At 47.5% G+C, this 18,492-nt stretch overlaps 2 protein-coding genes across 2 annotated transcripts; both read right to left on the bottom strand.

Annotated features, from left to right (window-relative positions):
• Positions 1 to 3,165: 3,165 nt before the first annotated feature.
• LOC129714334 (F-box/LRR-repeat protein 12-like) lies at positions 3,166 to 7,481 on the bottom strand. The gene is made up of 3 exons (XM_055663878.1): positions 7,323 to 7,481; positions 5,787 to 5,859; positions 3,166 to 4,640 (listed from the first exon to the last, which is right to left on the bottom strand). The coding sequence occupies exons 1-3, from the start codon at positions 7,460 to 7,462 to the stop codon at positions 3,825 to 3,827; spliced, it is 1,029 nt and encodes a 342-aa protein (XP_055519853.1). The 5' UTR covers positions 7,463 to 7,481; the 3' UTR covers positions 3,166 to 3,824.
• A 927-nt stretch (positions 7,482 to 8,408) lies between these two features.
• fdx2 (ferredoxin 2) lies at positions 8,409 to 16,400 on the bottom strand. Its single transcript, XM_055663892.1, has 5 exons — positions 16,239 to 16,400; positions 13,983 to 14,034; positions 12,607 to 12,713; positions 11,504 to 11,591; positions 8,409 to 9,650 (listed from the first exon to the last, which is right to left on the bottom strand). The coding sequence occupies exons 1-5, from the start codon at positions 16,372 to 16,374 to the stop codon at positions 9,494 to 9,496; spliced, it is 540 nt and encodes a 179-aa protein (XP_055519867.1). The 5' UTR covers positions 16,375 to 16,400; the 3' UTR covers positions 8,409 to 9,493.
• Between the last annotated feature and the right edge of the window lie 2,092 nt (positions 16,401 to 18,492).

Genomic DNA, 18,492 nt, shown 5'->3' with positions numbered 1-18,492 from the left:
ACGTGGGAGTTCATGTCTCACGAATCTGATCGAGTTTTTTGAAGATTTTGAAGTATTGTGTTCAAGTTCGGGCATCACGTTGTCAAGCTGGAAAGGGTACAGAAAAGATTTCCAAGGTCATTGCCAAGACTCGACAGTCTTATTTACAGGGAGAGGTTAAGTAGCCTGCGACTCTATTCCTTGGATGAAGGATGATCTTGTCGAGGTGTATATAAAATCATGAGAGGAATAGATTGGGTAGATGCATAGAGTCTCTTGCCCAGAGTAGGGGAATCGAGGACCAGATAATATAGGTGTAATGTGAAGTGGAAAAAATTTAATAGAAATCTGAGGGGTAACTTTTTTTTACACAAAGTAAGGTGGGTGTATGGAACAAGGTGCCAGAGGAGGTAGTTGAGGCAGGGACGATTGCAACATTCAAGAAAAAGTTGGACAGGAACATGGATAGGATAGGTTTAGTGGGATATGGGCCAAACGCAAGCAGGTGGGACTATTGTAGATGGGACAGGTTGGTCGATGTGGGCAAGTTGGGCGGAAGGGCCTGTTTCCACTGTGTAAGACTCTATGGTGGCTCACCACATACCAACAGCTCAAGAGTCAAGAGTGTTTTATTGTCATATGTCCCAGATAGAACAATGAAATTCTTACACAACAGAATAAGTAAACATATATATACCTGTGTACTCAAAGAAATATTGGCAGCAGCCCAATTTAATGGCTTAATTTAACCATATCAGAGGCAGAATGAAATATGCTTCCCCTCCCATACTGACCTGGGCCTCCACTGTCAAGAATGTTACAAAATGCAAATTGGAGGAACAGCACCTCATATTTTACATGGGTAGCTTACAACCCGCAACTACGGGTGCTGTCTGTATGGAGTTTATGCGTTCTCCCTGTGACCGCATGGGTTTTGCCCATGTATGTAGGGTAATTGGCTTTGATAAAATTGTAAATTGGCCAATTGTAAAGTGTGTGTGTGTGTGTGATAGTGTCAGTGTGTGGGGAACGCTGGATGGCATGTACTCGGTTTCATTCCAAGCGGTATCTCTAAACAATACTTGATTGTAAATTATGGTTTTGTGTGCTGTTTTGAGTATTTATTTTCACTGTATCTGTATCTCACTGTGATAATAAACACAGCTTGTCCATTGTGCATCAGGGTGGAGTCTGAATGATTTGAAATTGTTAAGAGACATTACTATGAAACCATCTTTTCAGTTTTAGTACAAAACACAAATTAGCCTCAAGAGTGACCACAAGGCTTTTGTTGACCTACATGGACATTTTGGTGGAAGCTGCAACAGGACTTTTAGTTCTACTCTGATCAAGAAGGCTCATCAGCGTCTCTTCTTCCTGAGAAGACTGAAGAAGGTCCATCTGTCTCCTCAAATCCTGGTGAACTTCTACCGCTGCACCATCGAGAGCATCCTTACCAACTGCATCACAGTATGGTATGGCAACTGCTCTGTCTCCGACCGGAAGGCATTGCAGAGGGTGGTGAAAATTGCCCAACGCATCACCGGTTCCACGCTCCCCTCCATTGAGTCTGTCCAAAGCAAGCGCTGTCTGCGGAGGGCGCTCAGCATCGCCAAGGACTGCTCTCACCCCAACCATGGACTGTTTACCCTCCTACCATCCGGGAGGCGCTACAGGTCTCTCCGTTGCCGAACCAGCAGGTCGAGGAACAGCTTCTTTCCGGCCGCTGTCAATCTACTAAACAACGTACCTCGGTGACTGCCAAATCACCCCCCCCACGGACACTTATTATTTATTTTTTTAATTCAAAATCGTTTGCTATGTCGCTCTTCAAAGGAGATGCTAAATGCATTTCGTTGTCTCTGTACTGTACACTGACAATGACAATTAAATTGAATCTGAATCTGAATCTGAATCTGAGGCCCGTGAACATAAATGAAGGCTGGACAAAGGTTATTAATGAAAATTTTATTTCTCCTCTGGTGCTTTTATCAAGACAGATTACAACTCTAGAAACTAACTGGCGACCACAGGAACTCCATAACTGTAAAGCACTCCACAAACCAAGGTACCAGCACAAAAGTAAACTGCATCAAAATTGCAGGAGCCTCGTGAAACAGTTTGAAATGTTGGAAAGTCTTTGAAACGAAACCTTCCTAATACTGTCAGTAAATAGAAATATAAAAATATCAGTCTAAATAAATTAATTGAAACATGAAGACTCTGCTTTTCCCAGTGGTCCAGAGAGGCAAGAAACAGGAGCAGGATTCCTGGATGTTTTCAATCAGATTTTCATCTCTTCCCTCAGTTCCTCCTATTGATTTTTCTTTTCATATATTCACTTTGTAATCAGTTGTTTTGGGATTTCATTGTTCTTTTTTCCTTTTTTTTGTTTCGGTCGAGAGGGTTGATGAGCAAGGAGAGAGGTGTGTGTTGAAATGTTAACACCTTGTGTGCTTTGGGTGGTGAGAGGACCATGCCAAAGGAGGAGAGACAAGAGCCTTGCAGCGTAGTCTCAACACAACGTGGTGACCGGTTTAGGAGACGGGGAAGGGGGGGGGGGGGGGGGGGGGGGAAGATGACGGAATTTGGTTTTACAATGAATGCCTCGGGGGACGAGGAGGCAGTTAGATCGAAGAGGACATGCATATGGGACAAACAGGACTTGCACTTGATAGTATCAATTTATGGATGTCTGGAGCCATTTAGCTGGATTCAGGGAAAGGTTTGGAGCCAGAGTGTAAACAGCAGAGTGAGTGGCCACCAAGAGCAGTGAGTTCTGTCTTCTCAACATCAAGACACCAAGCCTTAAGTCAGCCAATTGTCACATAGCACAGAGGTGATCTAAGGCACAGAAGGGGGGAAGGGAGCTGGAATATTTAGAAGATGGAAACACCCCATGACTGTGGGACATGCCATAGAGGGGAAGGGGATATTAAAGAGCCAAAGACTGTGGCTACACTAACTCATCACACTGATGCCGAGCAAACCCCAACCTGCTCTCTCTCCGATTTAAATACACAACTTGTTCTTAAAACATGTCATTGCCTTTGCTTCAATCTCTCCCTGCAACAAACCATCTCACCCTCAATGTGAAGAATCACTACTGATACCCTTCTCGCAGTTGGCCCATGAGTTGGGTCAAGGGGGAGAGATCAGCTACCAGGAAATAGAGAGATATGTAAATTGTTACAAATTATAAACTTTATTTTCAAAACAAAGCTCCGAAATAAAATTACCCTAGCCGAACAGTGTGACGTTACTGAACGAGTTAAATATTCTTCGTAAGCTGTCAGCATCCAGCAAACCAGTTGGTTAGCCACACTCCACTACCCAGCACAGCAGTCGAAGGTTTGTGCACTTGCTGTGTATTTCCAGACAATTTGCACCTCAATGCATTCCCTCCTTGCATCTCTGTACATATTTCCACAGTCCTACCAACGCAAAAATAAATGGCACACAATCCAAAGACAGAGCATCACTAAACGTTGGATGCCGTCTGCCTGAGGCCAGCAACGAAACATTGCTTCCCATTCGGCAGTCCGCGCCTGGCTCATCTCAACATACTCCAAACAGGCCCCTCACCCCGTTCGCTTTTGAACAGCAGGGTGCTCGCTCTCCGCCATGCCACAGATACCACGAGGTGTTCACTGTACGAGAAGACGTGGGCTGCGGCAGCCAGCTCGTCAATTCAAACACAACGCTGTTGGGGACTTGACCAACTGCACAATAATCCATGCAAGCCTCGGGGAACTAAGAGCCCGGGTTACTTGGTGCAGTCGGCCAGCTCCTAATTCTCCTGGCCAAAAGGCAGAGCACCACCAGGGTGAGAACAACCCAATGGTTTAAAACTTGAGCATGGAGTCCATGGCAGGGAAATCGTTGGTGACGGTGCAGTTGGGCAAGCTCTGCCGGATTTTCTGCAGGTCTCCATCGGAGTAGGGGTTCCCGTTCAGGTTGAGCTTGGCCAGGGACGGCAGCCCGGTGCACACGGCCAGGAGCTTCTCCACCGTAATCTGGTCGCAGTACTCGAAGCAGAGGGCCTGGAGCGAGCGCAGGTCGCCGAGACAGGCCAGGCCCGCGTCCGTCATGGAGCAGAAGTTCGTGAGGTCCAAAGTGCGGAGCTGCGTCAGGTGCTGGGAGATATGGCGCAGCGACTCGTCTGAGATGTTGCAGCCGTGGAGCTTCAGGTGAACCACCTCGGACAGACACTGGGCGGACTTCTCGATGCCGGAGTCGGTGACCCGGTACGTGCCCGACAGGATCAGCACCTTCAGCGCCGTCCGCGACGCCACGTTCTGCAAGTGCTGGTCTGAGAAGTTGGGGACATTGTCCACCTCCAGGTTCTTGATTTGGGGAGGCATGCGGGTCCCGTTGGCTGTGGCTGCCGCCGCTCTGAACCAGTGCAGGGGAATCTCGCAGTGTGTCAGCTCCAGGCTGAGCAAGGAAGGTGGCAGGCATTCATAGTTGATGCCCCGCAGGTTCATCTCAATGAGCCGCAGCTCAGACAGGTTCGGGCAGCGTTTCCCAATCTCCAACAGCAAGGCTTCTGTCAGCGACTCGTGCTTCTTGACCGAATGGAGGACGCCCTTCACTCTCAGGGTTCGCAGAGTCCCACCCAGGTAATGTCTGACCAGGTGCCAGAGAATCCGCGAGTTCACCTGTAGGGCAGAGTCAAACCACAAGGTTCAGGTTTATGACTGTCACATGTACCAGAATACAGTGAAAACCCTTGCTTTGCATCCTATCCAAACAGTTCAGATACACTAACATAGATACAATCAGTTTAAAGTACAATAAGTAGAGCAAAGGGGAAGGTAAAGAGTGCAGAATAGTTCTCAACATTAGAGTCAGAGAGTCTTACAGTGAGGAAACAGGCCCTTGGGCCCAACTTGCCCACACTGGCCAACATGTCCCATCCACACTAGTCCGACCTGCCTGCGTTTGGCCCATATCCATCTAAACCTGTCCTATCCTATCCATGGTCTAAATCTTTCTTAAACATTGCAGTAGTAAAATTGTAGTACATCAGTTCCATAAAGACCAAAGTCCTGAATGGGGCAGTTGTGAATCAGACAGTAGCCTAGCTTACGGAAGAACTGTTCAGAAGCCTAATAACAAAGGGCAAGAAGTTGTTCCCGAGTCTGCTGGTGGAACACTTTTTCAGGTTTCTGCCAGGCGGGAGTTGGAGGAATGACCGGGGTCAGAAAGGTCTTTGATTACCATGGCTGCATTTTCAGGGCAGCATGAAGAGTAGATAGATTCTGTGTGATGGAATCAATTTGGGCAAGAGATATTCTGAACAAAAAAAACACACCAACACATGCTACAGGGATTTTTCAGCTGGGAAACTTTCTCAGTTGCTACATGCTGTGTCACCCATGCGTATCTAAGTGCCATCTGCACCAGGGCCAAGATGGAGAAAACATCTCCTCTGATCAGGTGGTAGTTCTTCATTCAGGAAAAACCTGACATCTAAAATGTCACAGGTATACAAAAAAGCTGGAGAAACTAAGCGGGTGCAGCAGCATCTATGGAGCGAAGGAAATAGGCAACGTTTCGGGCCAAAACCCTTCTTCAGACTAAAATCTAAAATGTCACGGTCTCTTCATTATTGATGACGATGGCCTGTTGAAAAATAACCCTAACCTGGAAGCTTATACTGATTTTTAAAACAAACGTGATACCTTCATTTCACCACCAAATCATTCGTAAACTGACAAATTGTTTCTTTCAAGGTGAGGAACTCATGGACAACATTTCAAATTTGAAATCTTACAGAAATAAGCACCAGAATTGCTCCTTACCTTGTATGGGGTTAAATTGACATCTTTCCAGAGACCTTTGTCATAAGCTAATCTTCTCCACCTCTTGCAGACTCTGAAAACACAAAGTACAGGTCGTTCTGATATAAAACAAGTTTCATTAACACAAATTCAATATAATGTGATTGATGAATTAGGGAACACCATTTTTATTTTGCGGGTTAAAAGCTACAACATGATTTCGACTGCAAAATAGAGAACCACTAAATGTTGACAAGTAGAAAAAATAGTGTTGGATAAACACTGTTTCCATGTAACCTCCATGCAGTGATCAGGCAACATTGTAACAACATAGTCAGTATGTTTCACCACAGGTAGACATTGAAATTGACAAACAATCGCTTCTATTCACAGTTGTGCAATGATATGCTATTAAAATCTATTACATGCAGCCTTTGGTATTTATAGATTGCAGCAGTAACAAAAATAAACATAATTATTAAAAGAACATTTATTTTTTTAAATCCTACAGGGCAAAAATAACTTTGCTTTTGCCAATCTGAATCTCTCCAGCCTCGATTTCCATTTCCTCATTGAGAAAATCGTTTGTATAACTCAATTTTCTTTAACAAGGGGTTTCTTGGACATGCGACTGTCTCGTCAGAACAATTGGCCATATTCCCAGGCTGCTTTGAAATTAAAATCCCAGTTTATTGCTTTTAGTGCCACTTTTGTGCAGTTTGATCAACATAGATGAGATTTAATGGTAATGGACACAAAAAGCTGGAGTAACTCAGCGGGACAGGCAGCATTTCTGGAGAGAAGGAATGGGTGACATTTTGGGTCGAGGCCCTTCTTCAGATGTACTGGTATCTATGCTCTATAACTATTAATCCATGCCCACCCCTCCCCACCTCTGCAGGCTGGTAATGTTTTCCCCTGTCTCCCAGTGGTCTGGAACAAGACCATCTCCACCATCCTCCTGAGATCCTCCTGTGGAACTCTCTGCCACAGAAGGTAGTTGAGGCCACAGTTCATTGGCTATATTTAAGAGGGAGTTAGATGTGGCCCTTGTGGCTAAAGGGATCAGGGAGTATGGAGAGAAGGCAGGTACAGGATACTGAGTTGGATGATCAGCTATGATCATATTAAATGGCGGTGCAGGCTCGAAGGGCCGAATGGCCTCTACTACTGCACCTACTGTCTATGTTTCTATGATCCAAATCAATCATTTTACTCGTGTCTTTCTACACCCCTCCGCATCTCCCTCCACGTCTGACACAAGAGGCCTCAGCCACGGTGCTTGCTGGCTGGGTTTGCCCCTCTCCCCTCCCTCCAGGCTTGTCACTTTGGCACCGCGGCCTTGGGCCTGAGGCTGGGGTCTCTCCCCCCCCCCCCTCAGCCACATCCCTGCCCTCTATCCTCCTGCTCCGACAGCGCCCCCCCCCCCCCCCCCCGGGCCGGGCCCGTCTCCTCCCACCGCCCCTTCCGCAGGACTGACAACTGCCTCCCCCCCTCCCCCCCCCCCGTCCCCCCCAGTCCCCGCTCCTCGGGCCCCGACCCCCACCGGCCGCCTACCCGCTGATGCGCAGCAGGTCCCGGGTGGAGAGGTAGGACAGGATCTCCACCAGCACGTTCTCGGGCAGCGAGTTCAGCGCCGCCTTCTCGCCCAACACCGCGGCCATCTTCAGCCGGAGACACAAAGTGAACGACAACATCCGCCTTCCGGAGCTCGGCCCGACTGCCGGCGCCGTGGCCTCCAGGTACAGCGCCGCCAGCGGCCCGGAGCGGCAGCGCCTCCAGTCCGGCCTCCAGGTACAGCGCCGCCAGCGGCCCGGAGCCGCCAGTCCAGCCTCCAGTCCGGCCTCCCGGTACAGCGCCGCCAGCGGCCCGGAGCGGCAGCGCCTCCAGTCCGGCCTCCCGGTACAGCGCCGCCAGCGGCCCGGAGCCGCTAGTCCAGCCTCCAGGTACAGCGCCGCCAGCGGCCCGGAGCGGCAGCGCCTCCAGGTACAGCGCCGCCAGCGGCCCGGAGCCGCCAGTCCAACCTCCAGGTACAGCGCCGCCAGCGGCCCGGAGCGGCAGTGCCTCCAGTCCGGCCTCCCGGTGCAGCGCCGCAACCGGCTCGGAATGGCAGTACCTGCCCGGCATCCCGGTCCAGCGCCGCCAGTCTCAGCCTGGAGCCACAGCGCCGCCCCGAGGGTATCGGGTTCGCTGCTCATCCGGAGTCGCAACGCCCCCTGCCGGCCCGGAGTCACAGTCCCCAAGTATCATTGACCCAAAGGAAGTATGAGCAGATCAATAAACCTGCTAAGGCGAACAATATTTAGTTGCTCAAGAAGGAACTGCAGATGTTGGAAAATCGAATGTAGACAAAAGTGCTGGAGAAACTCAGCGGGTGCAGCAGTGTCTATGGAGCGAAAAAATAGGCAACGTTTCAGGCCAAAACCCTTCTTCAGACTAAAATATTTAGTTGCTCACTTTCACTATTTATTCTACAGTTTGGCCCGGGCAACAGTTCAAATACCATAATTAGGATCCAGTGGGACACGTGGACAGAGCAGATGCTGACACCACACTAGTTACTTCTTCACCGAACAATGACTTGGGTATAAGGCAGAGACTAATTTCAGTTTCAGGGTTCTCAAATAAAGGAATTACACACACTGATAACAAAATGGATCCATGTTTATTCTTGACCCTTTTAAGTGATTCATAAAATAACATGCGCAAAATGTAATCCCCAATGTTTAAAAATCCAGCCATGTCCTCCAACTTACAAAAATAACGGAACCTCTACAATGTGTGGGAAAGAACTGCAGATGCTGGTTTATACCAAAGATAGACACAAAATATAGGTGCAATTCATCAGGTCAGGCAGCATCTCTGGAAAAACGGTTTCAAGTTGGATCAGTTCTTCAGTTCAATTCCATTTCTCCAGAGATGCTGCCAGACCCTCAGCAAATAACAGGAGCAAAACTGCATTGAGCTACTGACACAAATATTTAAATTTTAAATAACTCATGTGTGTGTTGAATTGCAGTAAACTAGAAGCTGATCAAACAGCAGTGAGACGATGGAGTGACTGACAATCGGCACCTTCACTGTACCATTTACGCATACATTGCCAGATTCAAGGCACTAATATTAGTATTGGCGTGTGTGGGAGGGAAGGAGGTATTCACTTTCCACAGACGACAAAGCTGTATCCTTAAACATTAGGCAAGCATCCTACTTTTTTTTTTGCTTCGAAAACATTTCAATACACAGCTTCAACTTTAAACTCTGGTCCCAGTTGTAGGAATGACAGCAGGAAATTGTAACCGTCTCAGGGAGATTCATACAAAACCATAACATATAAATATGGTCAATACAGATTAATGATGTGTAGAGAAAGAATACTGGATAAGCCAAGCGAAGGAGGACGAGAAGGAAAGAGGGACAGAGAGAGGGAATGAGGCAGGGCGAGGAAAGAGGAAAAGATACAAAAAATAAATGACCGCATATACCATTCTGTTCTAATCTCATCATCCCATTGGCCAAAGGCACACAACTGGGTGAAGAAGAAAGACTGATGAGAGGAATGCACGCCCTCCCGGAGATATCTTGCCCTCCATCTTCTCTCCAGTCCAAATGTATCCATTTGCTTCTAATGTCCACTCGGCTCCTGCGTGGAGGTGGCGGCACAGCCCATCGTCACGTTGTGCGTTAGAAGCATCAGGGAGATCGCGTACCTAGACCGCCGCTGCCCATCAGTGGGGCTTTGGCACATGCCCATCCACATAGAAGTTCCTGGTGATTTTAGGCAGCGTGAGCTCCATGCCTTCCAGTTCTTTGGTGAGGATAATCTGACATCCTAGCCGGGAGGTGATCTGCAGGACGGGTGCCATGTCCAGCATGTCTTCCTCCCTGGAAACAAACACATTCATCTCATTGAAAGTTGCAATCACCTCACCCTTTTGCAAACTTTATAAACACATATAGGTCGGAATGGACAAGTTGAGTTTAGTTTTTTAGTTTAGAGAAACAGCGTGAAAACAGGCCCCTTTGGCCCAACAAGTCCACATCGACCAGTGATCCCTGTACATTGACACTATCCTACACACACTAGGGACAATTAACCTACAAACATACATCTTTGGAATGTGGGAGGATAACGAAGATCCCTAGTAGGTCCAGGGAGAACATACAAACTCTGTACAGACAGCACCCGTAGTTGAGATCAAACCCGGTTCTCTGGCACTGTAAGGCAGCAACTCTGCTGCTGCACACCATGCCACTCTTGGGCCCTTACATAGAACAGGAAAAAGCCCTTCAGCCCACAATGTTTGTGCCAAACATGATCCAAGTTAAACTGATCTCATCTGCATGTACATAATCCATATTCCTCTATTCCCTGCACTTTCATGTGTCTATCTAAAAGCTGTTCTGTGTGATTCTATGGCTCAATCCGTTGATGTGTTAAAACTGTCACAGCTTGCTAACAAATTATCTACCCATATCTTTGGATACAATTTGTCACGATTTCCTACCCTGAGTGACAATGAAAACTGACTGTGAGAACATCACATTTTAATTATATGCTTTCCACTGCAGGGATCTTAAGTGTTTTTCTTTCCTTCACCACAGTTAAGCAACTTACGATCAAATAACTTTGTTTCTCAACTTTTACTGGAATTTGATATGCCAGTGTGTGAATGAGGATGTCAATGCAATTGAACTATGCACAAACACTAAGGTTACTAAATACACTAATTGAAGTAATCCCCAAGCTTTCGAAAGTCAACGAGGGCTACTAAACATGCTTCTGTCTACAGCCGCACAGCAGGTAGAGATGCCGCCTCATAGCACCAGAGGACGGGGCTCAATCCTGATCTCGGGTGCTGCCTGTGTGGAGTTTGCACGTTCTCCCTGTTGCCGTGTGGGTTGCCCCTGCGTGATCCGGTTTCCTCCCACACTCCAAAGGCGTGCAGGTTTGGAGGTTAATTGGCCTCAATAAATTGCCAATAGTGTGTAGGGAGTGGATGAGAAAGTGGGATAACATAGAATTAGTGTGAATCGATGGTCGGGGTGGTCAGTGGGACGAAGGGCTGTATCTTTTTATTCAACTCACAACTTAAGAGCAGTATTCAATTGCCCAATATCATCCATTACCTAATTGACAGAGAAAACTCACCAGGTTCAGGAGTGTTCACTGCCAGATCTGTTCACACATCAGTTCAGAAACAGATCTGAATTATTAGTATGGGCTCTATAATAATTGTTTGAGTGTGAGTGTTTGTGAGTGCGTGAGTACGTGCGTGCGGGTGTGAGTGAGTGAGTGCATGCGTGTGCGAGCGTGTATACACACTGAACTTTTTTTTCTCTCTCGTTTATCATTATTGTTTACAGTGTACTATGTTTACATATTCTGTTGTGCTGCTCATGGAAGAATTTCATTGTTCTATCTGGGACATATGACAATAAAACACTCTTGACTCTTTTACCATGCAATACGTTTTGATTTATTTTAGGTACTTGAACTGCAGTATCTGCCTGTACTTCACCAGTGGAAAGGAGTAGACTCATGATGAGGTATCCTAGTAATATCCAACATTAACTCCAGTGGTAAAAGACACTGTTAGTTCATTATCACCACAGAATACATGTTTTATCACAAGCACATATCAACACATCAGTTAGACAAGTGGAAGCTAAAACAAAGCACATCGTGCATTAGTAAATGAGTGTGGGTACATTAGATCCAGCAAAATTATCTTTACCTTTCAACCGGTTCAGGAAGTTTATCGAAATGTTCCTCATTCACATAGATGTGGCAGGTCGAACATGCCAAAGAAGCTTCACAAGCACCTAACAGGGAAAGAGAATGATGAAATGTGTAGGAAGGAACTGCAGATGTTGGTTTAAACTGAGGATAGACACAAATCAGACCAGACCAGCTCTCCTCCATTGTCAGAGTGACGTTAAATACAAATTGGAGGAACAGCATCTCATATTTCGCTTGGGCAGCTTACGGACCAGTGGCATGAATATTAATTTCTCTAACTTCAGTTAGCCCCTGCATTCCCTCTCTCTCTATCCGTCCCCCACCTAAGTGGCACTATCTTCTCGTTTTCACCCAACAAACAGCTAACAATGGCCTGTTTCCTTTATCATGGTTACTTTTTTGCACATCTTTTATTCATTGTTCTTTATCTCTCTACATCATCTTCTATATTTCTTGTTTCCCTTATCCCTAACCACTGAAGAAGGGTCTCGGCCCGAAACGTCACCCATTCGTTCTCTCCAAAGATGCTGCCTGTCCCACTGAGTTACTCCAGCTTTTTGTGTCTATCAAAGAGAGTGATGAGGTACTCTGTAGCCCCAGATGAGTTGTAACTTTCCCAAGAGTTAAGTGTGTTGCCTCTGCACGATTTGGTGGATAAATCTGAGCAATCCTGGGGGATGAGAGGCAAGGGAGAGCTCTCTGCCATTGTCCAGCTACACCTGACCGTGACCGTGGTACACAGAACACACACCACTGACTCATCACATGTCCAGGTGCTTGCACACACATTGCCTACACCCACACTCGCACACAGACACACACATGCCTACACCCACACTCGCACACACACACACACACACATGCGCCTACACACAGTGCTGGGGTAACTCGGCAGGTCTGCCAGCATCTCTGGGGAATACAATTAAGTGACGGTCTGAAGAAGGGTCCCGACCCTGAAAAACCACCTATCCATCTTCTTCAGTGATGCTGCCCAAGCTGCTGAGTTACTCCAGCACGTTGTGCCTTTTTTCTATCTATCCATCTATTTTATGAAACTGCACAGGTGAGGAGTTTAAAGTTCTCTCCACCAATACTCACCCTCCAGATCAATCCCATTTTCCTGAGCCAAGCGGAGGACGTTGTCTCCTACTTTCCCCTTCACAGGAATTCTCTTCCCGGATCGGTCAAGGAAAGTGACATTTACTCTGAAACAAGGAGAAACAGGGTCTGTTACACCATTGTTTATTCATGGTTAACATTAATTATCTAAGATTTTCCAATTTATTGAAAGGTGGCGGTTAAAATCAACACAAGACCAAAGGAATTAGGCCATTTGGCCCATCGACTCTACTTCATCATTCAATCACAGCTGAACTATTTTTCAATCTCATTCTCCTTCCTTCTGTTCAATACCTTTGATGTCCTTACTAATCAAGAAGTTATCAATCTCCAATATCCTAAAAATACCCAACAATTTGGCCCCCACTGCCGTTCGTGGCAGTTAATTCCACAGATTCACCACCCTCTGGCAAAATAAATTCCTTGTTATCTCCATTCTAAAGATATGTCATTTTATTCTAAGACTGTGCCCTCTGGTCTTCGACTCTCCCATTACTGGAAACATCCTCTCCACATTAACTCTTATCTAGGCCTTTCATTATTTGCTAGATTTCAATGAGATCCCCCTCATCCTTCTCAACTCCAGTAAGTACAGGCCCAGAGTCATTCGGAATAGTTTTCGTAAACCTAATCTGGACCCTCTTCAATGGCAGCACATCTTTCCTCAGATATTTTAGTTTAATTTGGTTTATAGACACAGCGCGGAAGCATGTCCTTCGGCCCACCGAGTCTGCGCCGAACAGCGATCCCAGTACACTAGTACTATCTTACACACTAGAGACAATTTATAATTTTTACTGAAACCAATTAACCTACAAACCTGTATGTCTTTGGATTGTGGGAGGAAACCAGAACACCCAGGGAAACCCCATGCAGTCACAGAGAGCGTACAAACTCAGCACAGACAGCACCCGTAGTCAGGATAGAGCCCGTGTCTCTGGCACTGCAAGGCAGTAACTCTACTGCTGTGCCACCGTGCCAGGCTAGATATGGTCTGTTTACTCCTGAAGGCGAATTCCTAATTTGGAAAGGGGTTCTGGTTACTTTGTCAAGGGGTGGGATTCAGGTTGTGGCTGTGACAGAGCCTTCCTCTGAGAAGTCACATCCACAGCCACCGCAAACTCATAGCAAGTCAGATCCCTGGTTTCATTGTACATCAGGCCCTGTGTAAATACCACACTGGGAAGAAAGCACAAGCTCACCATGACTCTGCAGATCTGAAGGCAAAGGTCACAAGGAAAAGAAGTGTACATCACAGCATGATGCAGCACATTTAGACAGAAGAACAAGGAAACGAACTGTTAGCAGAGCACAACGGGAGATGAATCCCCCCAGTGCTGAGTTTTTGTACTCACACATCTGTTAAACTCTCCGGCATCTGGCCTGCATCCTCACATTGATGGGCATCTGGAGGCAAACAAGAGTGATCACCATGTTTAACCCCAGAACACACAATGTCACACTCAATCTGCCCTGCGGCCAGTCCACAATCACTCTGGGCATGCCAGTACATTTCTACAATGTCCGTGTGTCGGAAAGAACTGCAGATGCTTGTTTAAATCGAAGGTAGACACAAAATGCTGGAGTAACTCAGCGGGACAGACAGCATCTCTGGAGAGAAGGAATGGGTGACGTTTCAGGTCGAGAACCTTAAGGAGTGTTTTTCATAATGACAGGATAGTTTACAAGAATGATCCCAGGAATGAGTGGGTTAACATACTATTTTTAACAGCACTGGACCTGCACTCACTGCTGTTTAGAAGAATGAGGGGGGGCTCATTGAAATGTATCGAATAGTGAAAGGCTTGGATGGAGTGAATGTGGAAAGGATGTTTCCACCAGTGAGAGTCAAGGACCAGAGATCAGAACCTCAGAATGAAAGAACGTTCCTTTACGAAGGACTTGAGATGGTGGAGAATCTGTGGAATTCTTTGCTGCAGAAAGCTGTGGAGGCCAAGTCAATGGATATTTTTAAAGCAGAGATAGATTCTTGATTAGTACAGGTGTCAGGGGTTATGGGGGAAAGGCAGGAGCATGGGGTTAGGAGGTAGAGATAGATCAGCCATTATTGAATGGCAGAGTAGACTTGATGGGCGTAATGGCCTAATTCTGCTCCTATTACTTATGATCATAGGCGCTCTGAAGATGATCTCAGAGTTAAGGGTGACACGAATAACGTTGTCATTACCACTCAATCTTTTCTATAGGGATACTCATCCGAACCCTTCTTTCCAACGAGAACATACGTAGAACGATACAGAACGGGGTAGGCCCATTGGTCCTACATATCCCCGAACATAACGCCCCCCCCCCCCCCCCAATATATGTGCCTATCTAAACCCTCTTAAATGCCACTATCGTATCTGTCACCACTACTACCAACCTTTGCAGCGTGTTCCAGGCACCCACCACCCTCTGTGCACCTAAAAACTTGCCCCACACATCTTATGTGTTGAACTTTGCTCCTCTCACCTTACAGCTGTGTCCTCTTGTTTCAATCCCTAGAATACTCCCTCTTGCCTCAAGATCCCACCACCATCCTGCCTGAAACTCTGCTGATGTCTGTGTAGGAAGGAAGTGCAGCTGCTGGTTTACGCCGAAGGTAGACAGAAAATGCTGGAGTAACTCAGCGGGTCCGGCAGCATCTCTGGATGAGTCTGAAGAAGGGTCTCGACCCAGAACATCACCTTCTCCTCTCCGGAGATGCTGCCTGACCCGCTGACTTACTCCGGCATTTTGTGCCCACCTGCTGATGTCTAGTCCTCTGCTTCTACCCCCTGTTCCCATCTGCTTCCCTTCCCATTCCCCCACATCTGCCAGACACCTCTCCCACCTCCAGTGGATCCCTCACCAGCCTCTCTTCCCCACCCTGTACCCGGTCTCTCTCTCCCCCTGAACCCGGCCTATCTCTCCCCCTGAACCCGGTACCCGGTCTCTCTCTCCCCCTGAACCCGGCCTATCTCTCCCCCTGAACCCGGCCTATCTCTCCCCCTGACCCGGCCTCTCTCTCCCCCTGAACCCGGCCTATCTCTCTCCCTGAACCCGGCCTATCTCTCCCCCTGAACCCGGCCTATCTTCCCCCTGAACCCGGCCTATCTCTCCCCCTGAACCCGGGCCTCTCTCTCCCCCTGAACCCGGCCTATCTCTCCCCCTGAACCCGGCCTATTTCTTCACCGGGGAAGGGGGGAGTGAATACACGATTACAATCGAGCCGTTTACAGTCTGTACAGTACAGGGCAGTGGATGGATTTAAGAGAGAGTTAGATAGAGCTCTAGGGGCTAGTGGAATCAGGGGATATGGGGAGAAGGCAGGCACGGGTTATTGATTGGGGATGATCAGCCATGATCACAATCATGGCGGTGCTGGCTCGAAGGGCCGAATGGCCTCCTCCTGCACCTATTTTCTTCAGTACATACTCCACGCTGTATCTGTCAACTAAGCCGAACAGATACAGGATAAGGGGATAGATAGATAACGTGTAGTGCAAGGTGGCCATCACTGTCTATCCCGGGCCTTCCTCGGCCTCTCGCCGTCCCCCCGGGCCTGTGACCCAGGCTCCGACCCCGCCCGGGACAGGCAAGTCCCCGCCCGCCGACCTTGGCCGTCTCACCTGGCTGCAGGTGGAGGGCCCGGTGCAGGTGTAGATGTCGGTCCCGGGTCCGCTCAGCCCGGGCCCGGTGCTCCCGCCGGCGGGCAGTCCCCGCTGCGAGGCGCAAGCACCGCCCCAGCCCGCTGGCCGCCGCCATGACAGCGCGACGCGGGCCCGGCCCGGCCTCTTAAAGGGCACGTCGCCGCCGGCCCGGCCCGGCCTCTTAAAGGGGAGGTTGGTCTGCCGACATCAACTGTTGCCAAAGTTCCCATGGGGAGGATCAACACAGGTGGGATTCTCTGCCGCAGATATTAGTGGAGGCCAAGTCACTGGATGTTTTCAGGAAATAGATTTCGCTCTTAGGGCGAAAGGATTCAAGGGATATGGGTTAAATTGGTTTTAGATGTGTTCAACACATACTCTCTAGAATTTAGAAGATTGAGAGGGGATCTTATAGAAACTTACAAAATTCTTAAGGGGTTGGACAGGCTAGATGCAGGAAGATTGTTCCCGATGTTGGGGAAGTCCAGGACAAGGGGTCACAGCTTAAGGATAAAGGGGAAATCCTTTAAAACCGAGATGAGAAGAACTTTTTTCACGCAGAGAGTGGTGAATCTCTGGAACTCTCTGCCACAGAGGGTAGTTGAGGCCAGTTCATTGGCTATATTTAAGAGGGAGTTAGATGTGGCCCTTGTGGCCAAGGGGATCAGGGGGTATGAGAGAAGGCAGGTACGGGATACTGAGTTGGATGATCAGCCATGATCATATTGAATGGCAGTGCAGGCTCGAAGGGCCGAATGGCCTACTCCTGCACCTAATTTCTATGTTTCTATGAACTGCAGATGCTGGAAAATCGAAGGGACACAAAAATGCTGGAGAAACTCAGCGGGTGCAGCAGCATCAATGGAGCGAAGGAAATAGGCAACGTTTCGGGCCGAAACCCTTCTTCAGACTGGTTTTAGATGATCAGCCATGATCATATTGAATGGCGGTGCTGGCTCGACGGGCCGAATAACCTACTCCTGCATCTATTTTTTTGTTTCTATGACACAAAATGCTGGAGTAACTCAGCGGGACAGGCAGCATCTCTGGAGAGAAGAAATGGGTGGCGTTTCGGGTCTAGATCATTCTTCACCCCCACCTCCCCGCTATAAAATCTCCTCCTATCATCTGCAGTTCCTTCCTTCATGTTCCCCTTGCAGACTGGAGGAATGACTTGATTCCATGCCACCTCTGAAGGGAAGGAAAGTCTTCTTGAGACCTCAACGTGAAACTAACTAATTCCTTCTCTCCAGAGATGCTGCCTGTCCCACTGAGTTATTCCATTATTTTGTGTCTATCTTCAGGTTTAGATGGGCATGGGCCAAATGCAGGCAAGTGGAACACGTGTAGATGGGACATGTTGGCCAGTGTGGGCAAAGTTGGGTCACAGGATCTGTTTCATGCTGCAAGACAGACTATGTGATCTTGGTCCATGACAATGGCATCAATCCTGGTTGTTGCACAGCCACAAACAAGGACATATATCAAGGTGAAGACCAAGTCTCAGATGTTCAAGTCAGTTGATCCAAAACTGCACAGGAAACGTAGGTACCACCTTTAAAAAGTCATCAGGGATGCAACAAGACAATTTCATACCTGACTCGTCACCACAACTCAGGCAAAGACTTTAAACTATCTTTAATCAGACTTTATGGACTTTAACGTTATATCATGCACTAAATGTTGTGCCCCTTATCCGTGCAGGGCTTGATTGTATTCTTTATTTTGGCTAGATAGCAAACGGGCAAAAGCTATTCAGTCCCTCGGTACACGTAAGAAAAAGGACTAAACTAAGACTTGTCCCATCCTGATCATTCCTTCTTCTACCTGGTCCAATCTGGCAGAAGGTGCCGATAGTGCACACCACCAGACTCAGGAACAGCTTCTTTCCGTTATCTGAATACATAAGGTCGGCTACTGTTCCATTCACCTCTATTCGCTTGAGGACATTGATCAATCTAAGGAACAGGTGGGTGACAATGCTGAGAACTATATCTTGTACCTTCTTTCTACTGTATCTATTATACTTGAATTTGAACTGATTGTATCTTTGTATGGGATACATATGGCTATCATGCAAATCGAAGCTTTCTCTGTACCTTGGGGACATGTAATAATATACCTAAGCTTATTGATTGTGGGAGTCTTGCACACTATTATAAGCAACAGAGTGAACACGTTGCCAGAAATGTATTAGGAAATAAAGCTGCTTATAGGAAGCAAAAAGCACATG

Source organism: Leucoraja erinacea, chromosome 39 (assembly GCF_028641065.1).
Source record: "Leucoraja erinacea ecotype New England chromosome 39, Leri_hhj_1, whole genome shotgun sequence".
Classification (NCBI taxonomy): Eukaryota; Metazoa; Chordata; class Chondrichthyes; order Rajiformes; family Rajidae; genus Leucoraja; species Leucoraja erinaceus.
Note: the sequence above shows the minus strand (reverse complement) of the source record. Positions and strands in the feature narration are given on the sequence as shown.

Bases quoted from the DNA above. Each gene is read 5' to 3' on its own strand.
- LOC129714334 (XM_055663878.1), bottom strand. From the start codon at position 7,462: ATGTTGTCGTTCACTTTGTGTCTCCGGCTGAAGATGGCCGCGGTGTTG. The intron at 5,860-7,322 runs GTAGGCGGCCGG...TTGTGTTTTCAG, and splicing joins GACCTGCTGCGCATCAGCGG to AGTCTGCAAGAGGTGGAGAA. The intron at 4,641-5,786 runs GTAAGGAGCAAT...TCTGCCCTACAG, and splicing joins TCAATTTAACCCCATACAAG to GTGAACTCGCGGATTCTCTG.
- fdx2 (XM_055663892.1), bottom strand. From the start codon at position 16,374: ATGGCGGCGGCCAGCGGGCTGGGGCGGTGCTTGCGCCTCGCAGCGGGG. The intron at 14,035-16,238 runs GTGAGACGGCCA...GTTTGCCTCCAG, and splicing joins GGCCCTCCACCTGCAGCCAG to ATGCCCATCAATGTGAGGAT. The intron at 11,592-12,606 runs GTGAGTATTGGT...TTTCCCTGTTAG, and splicing joins AAATGGGATTGATCTGGAGG to GTGCTTGTGAAGCTTCTTTG.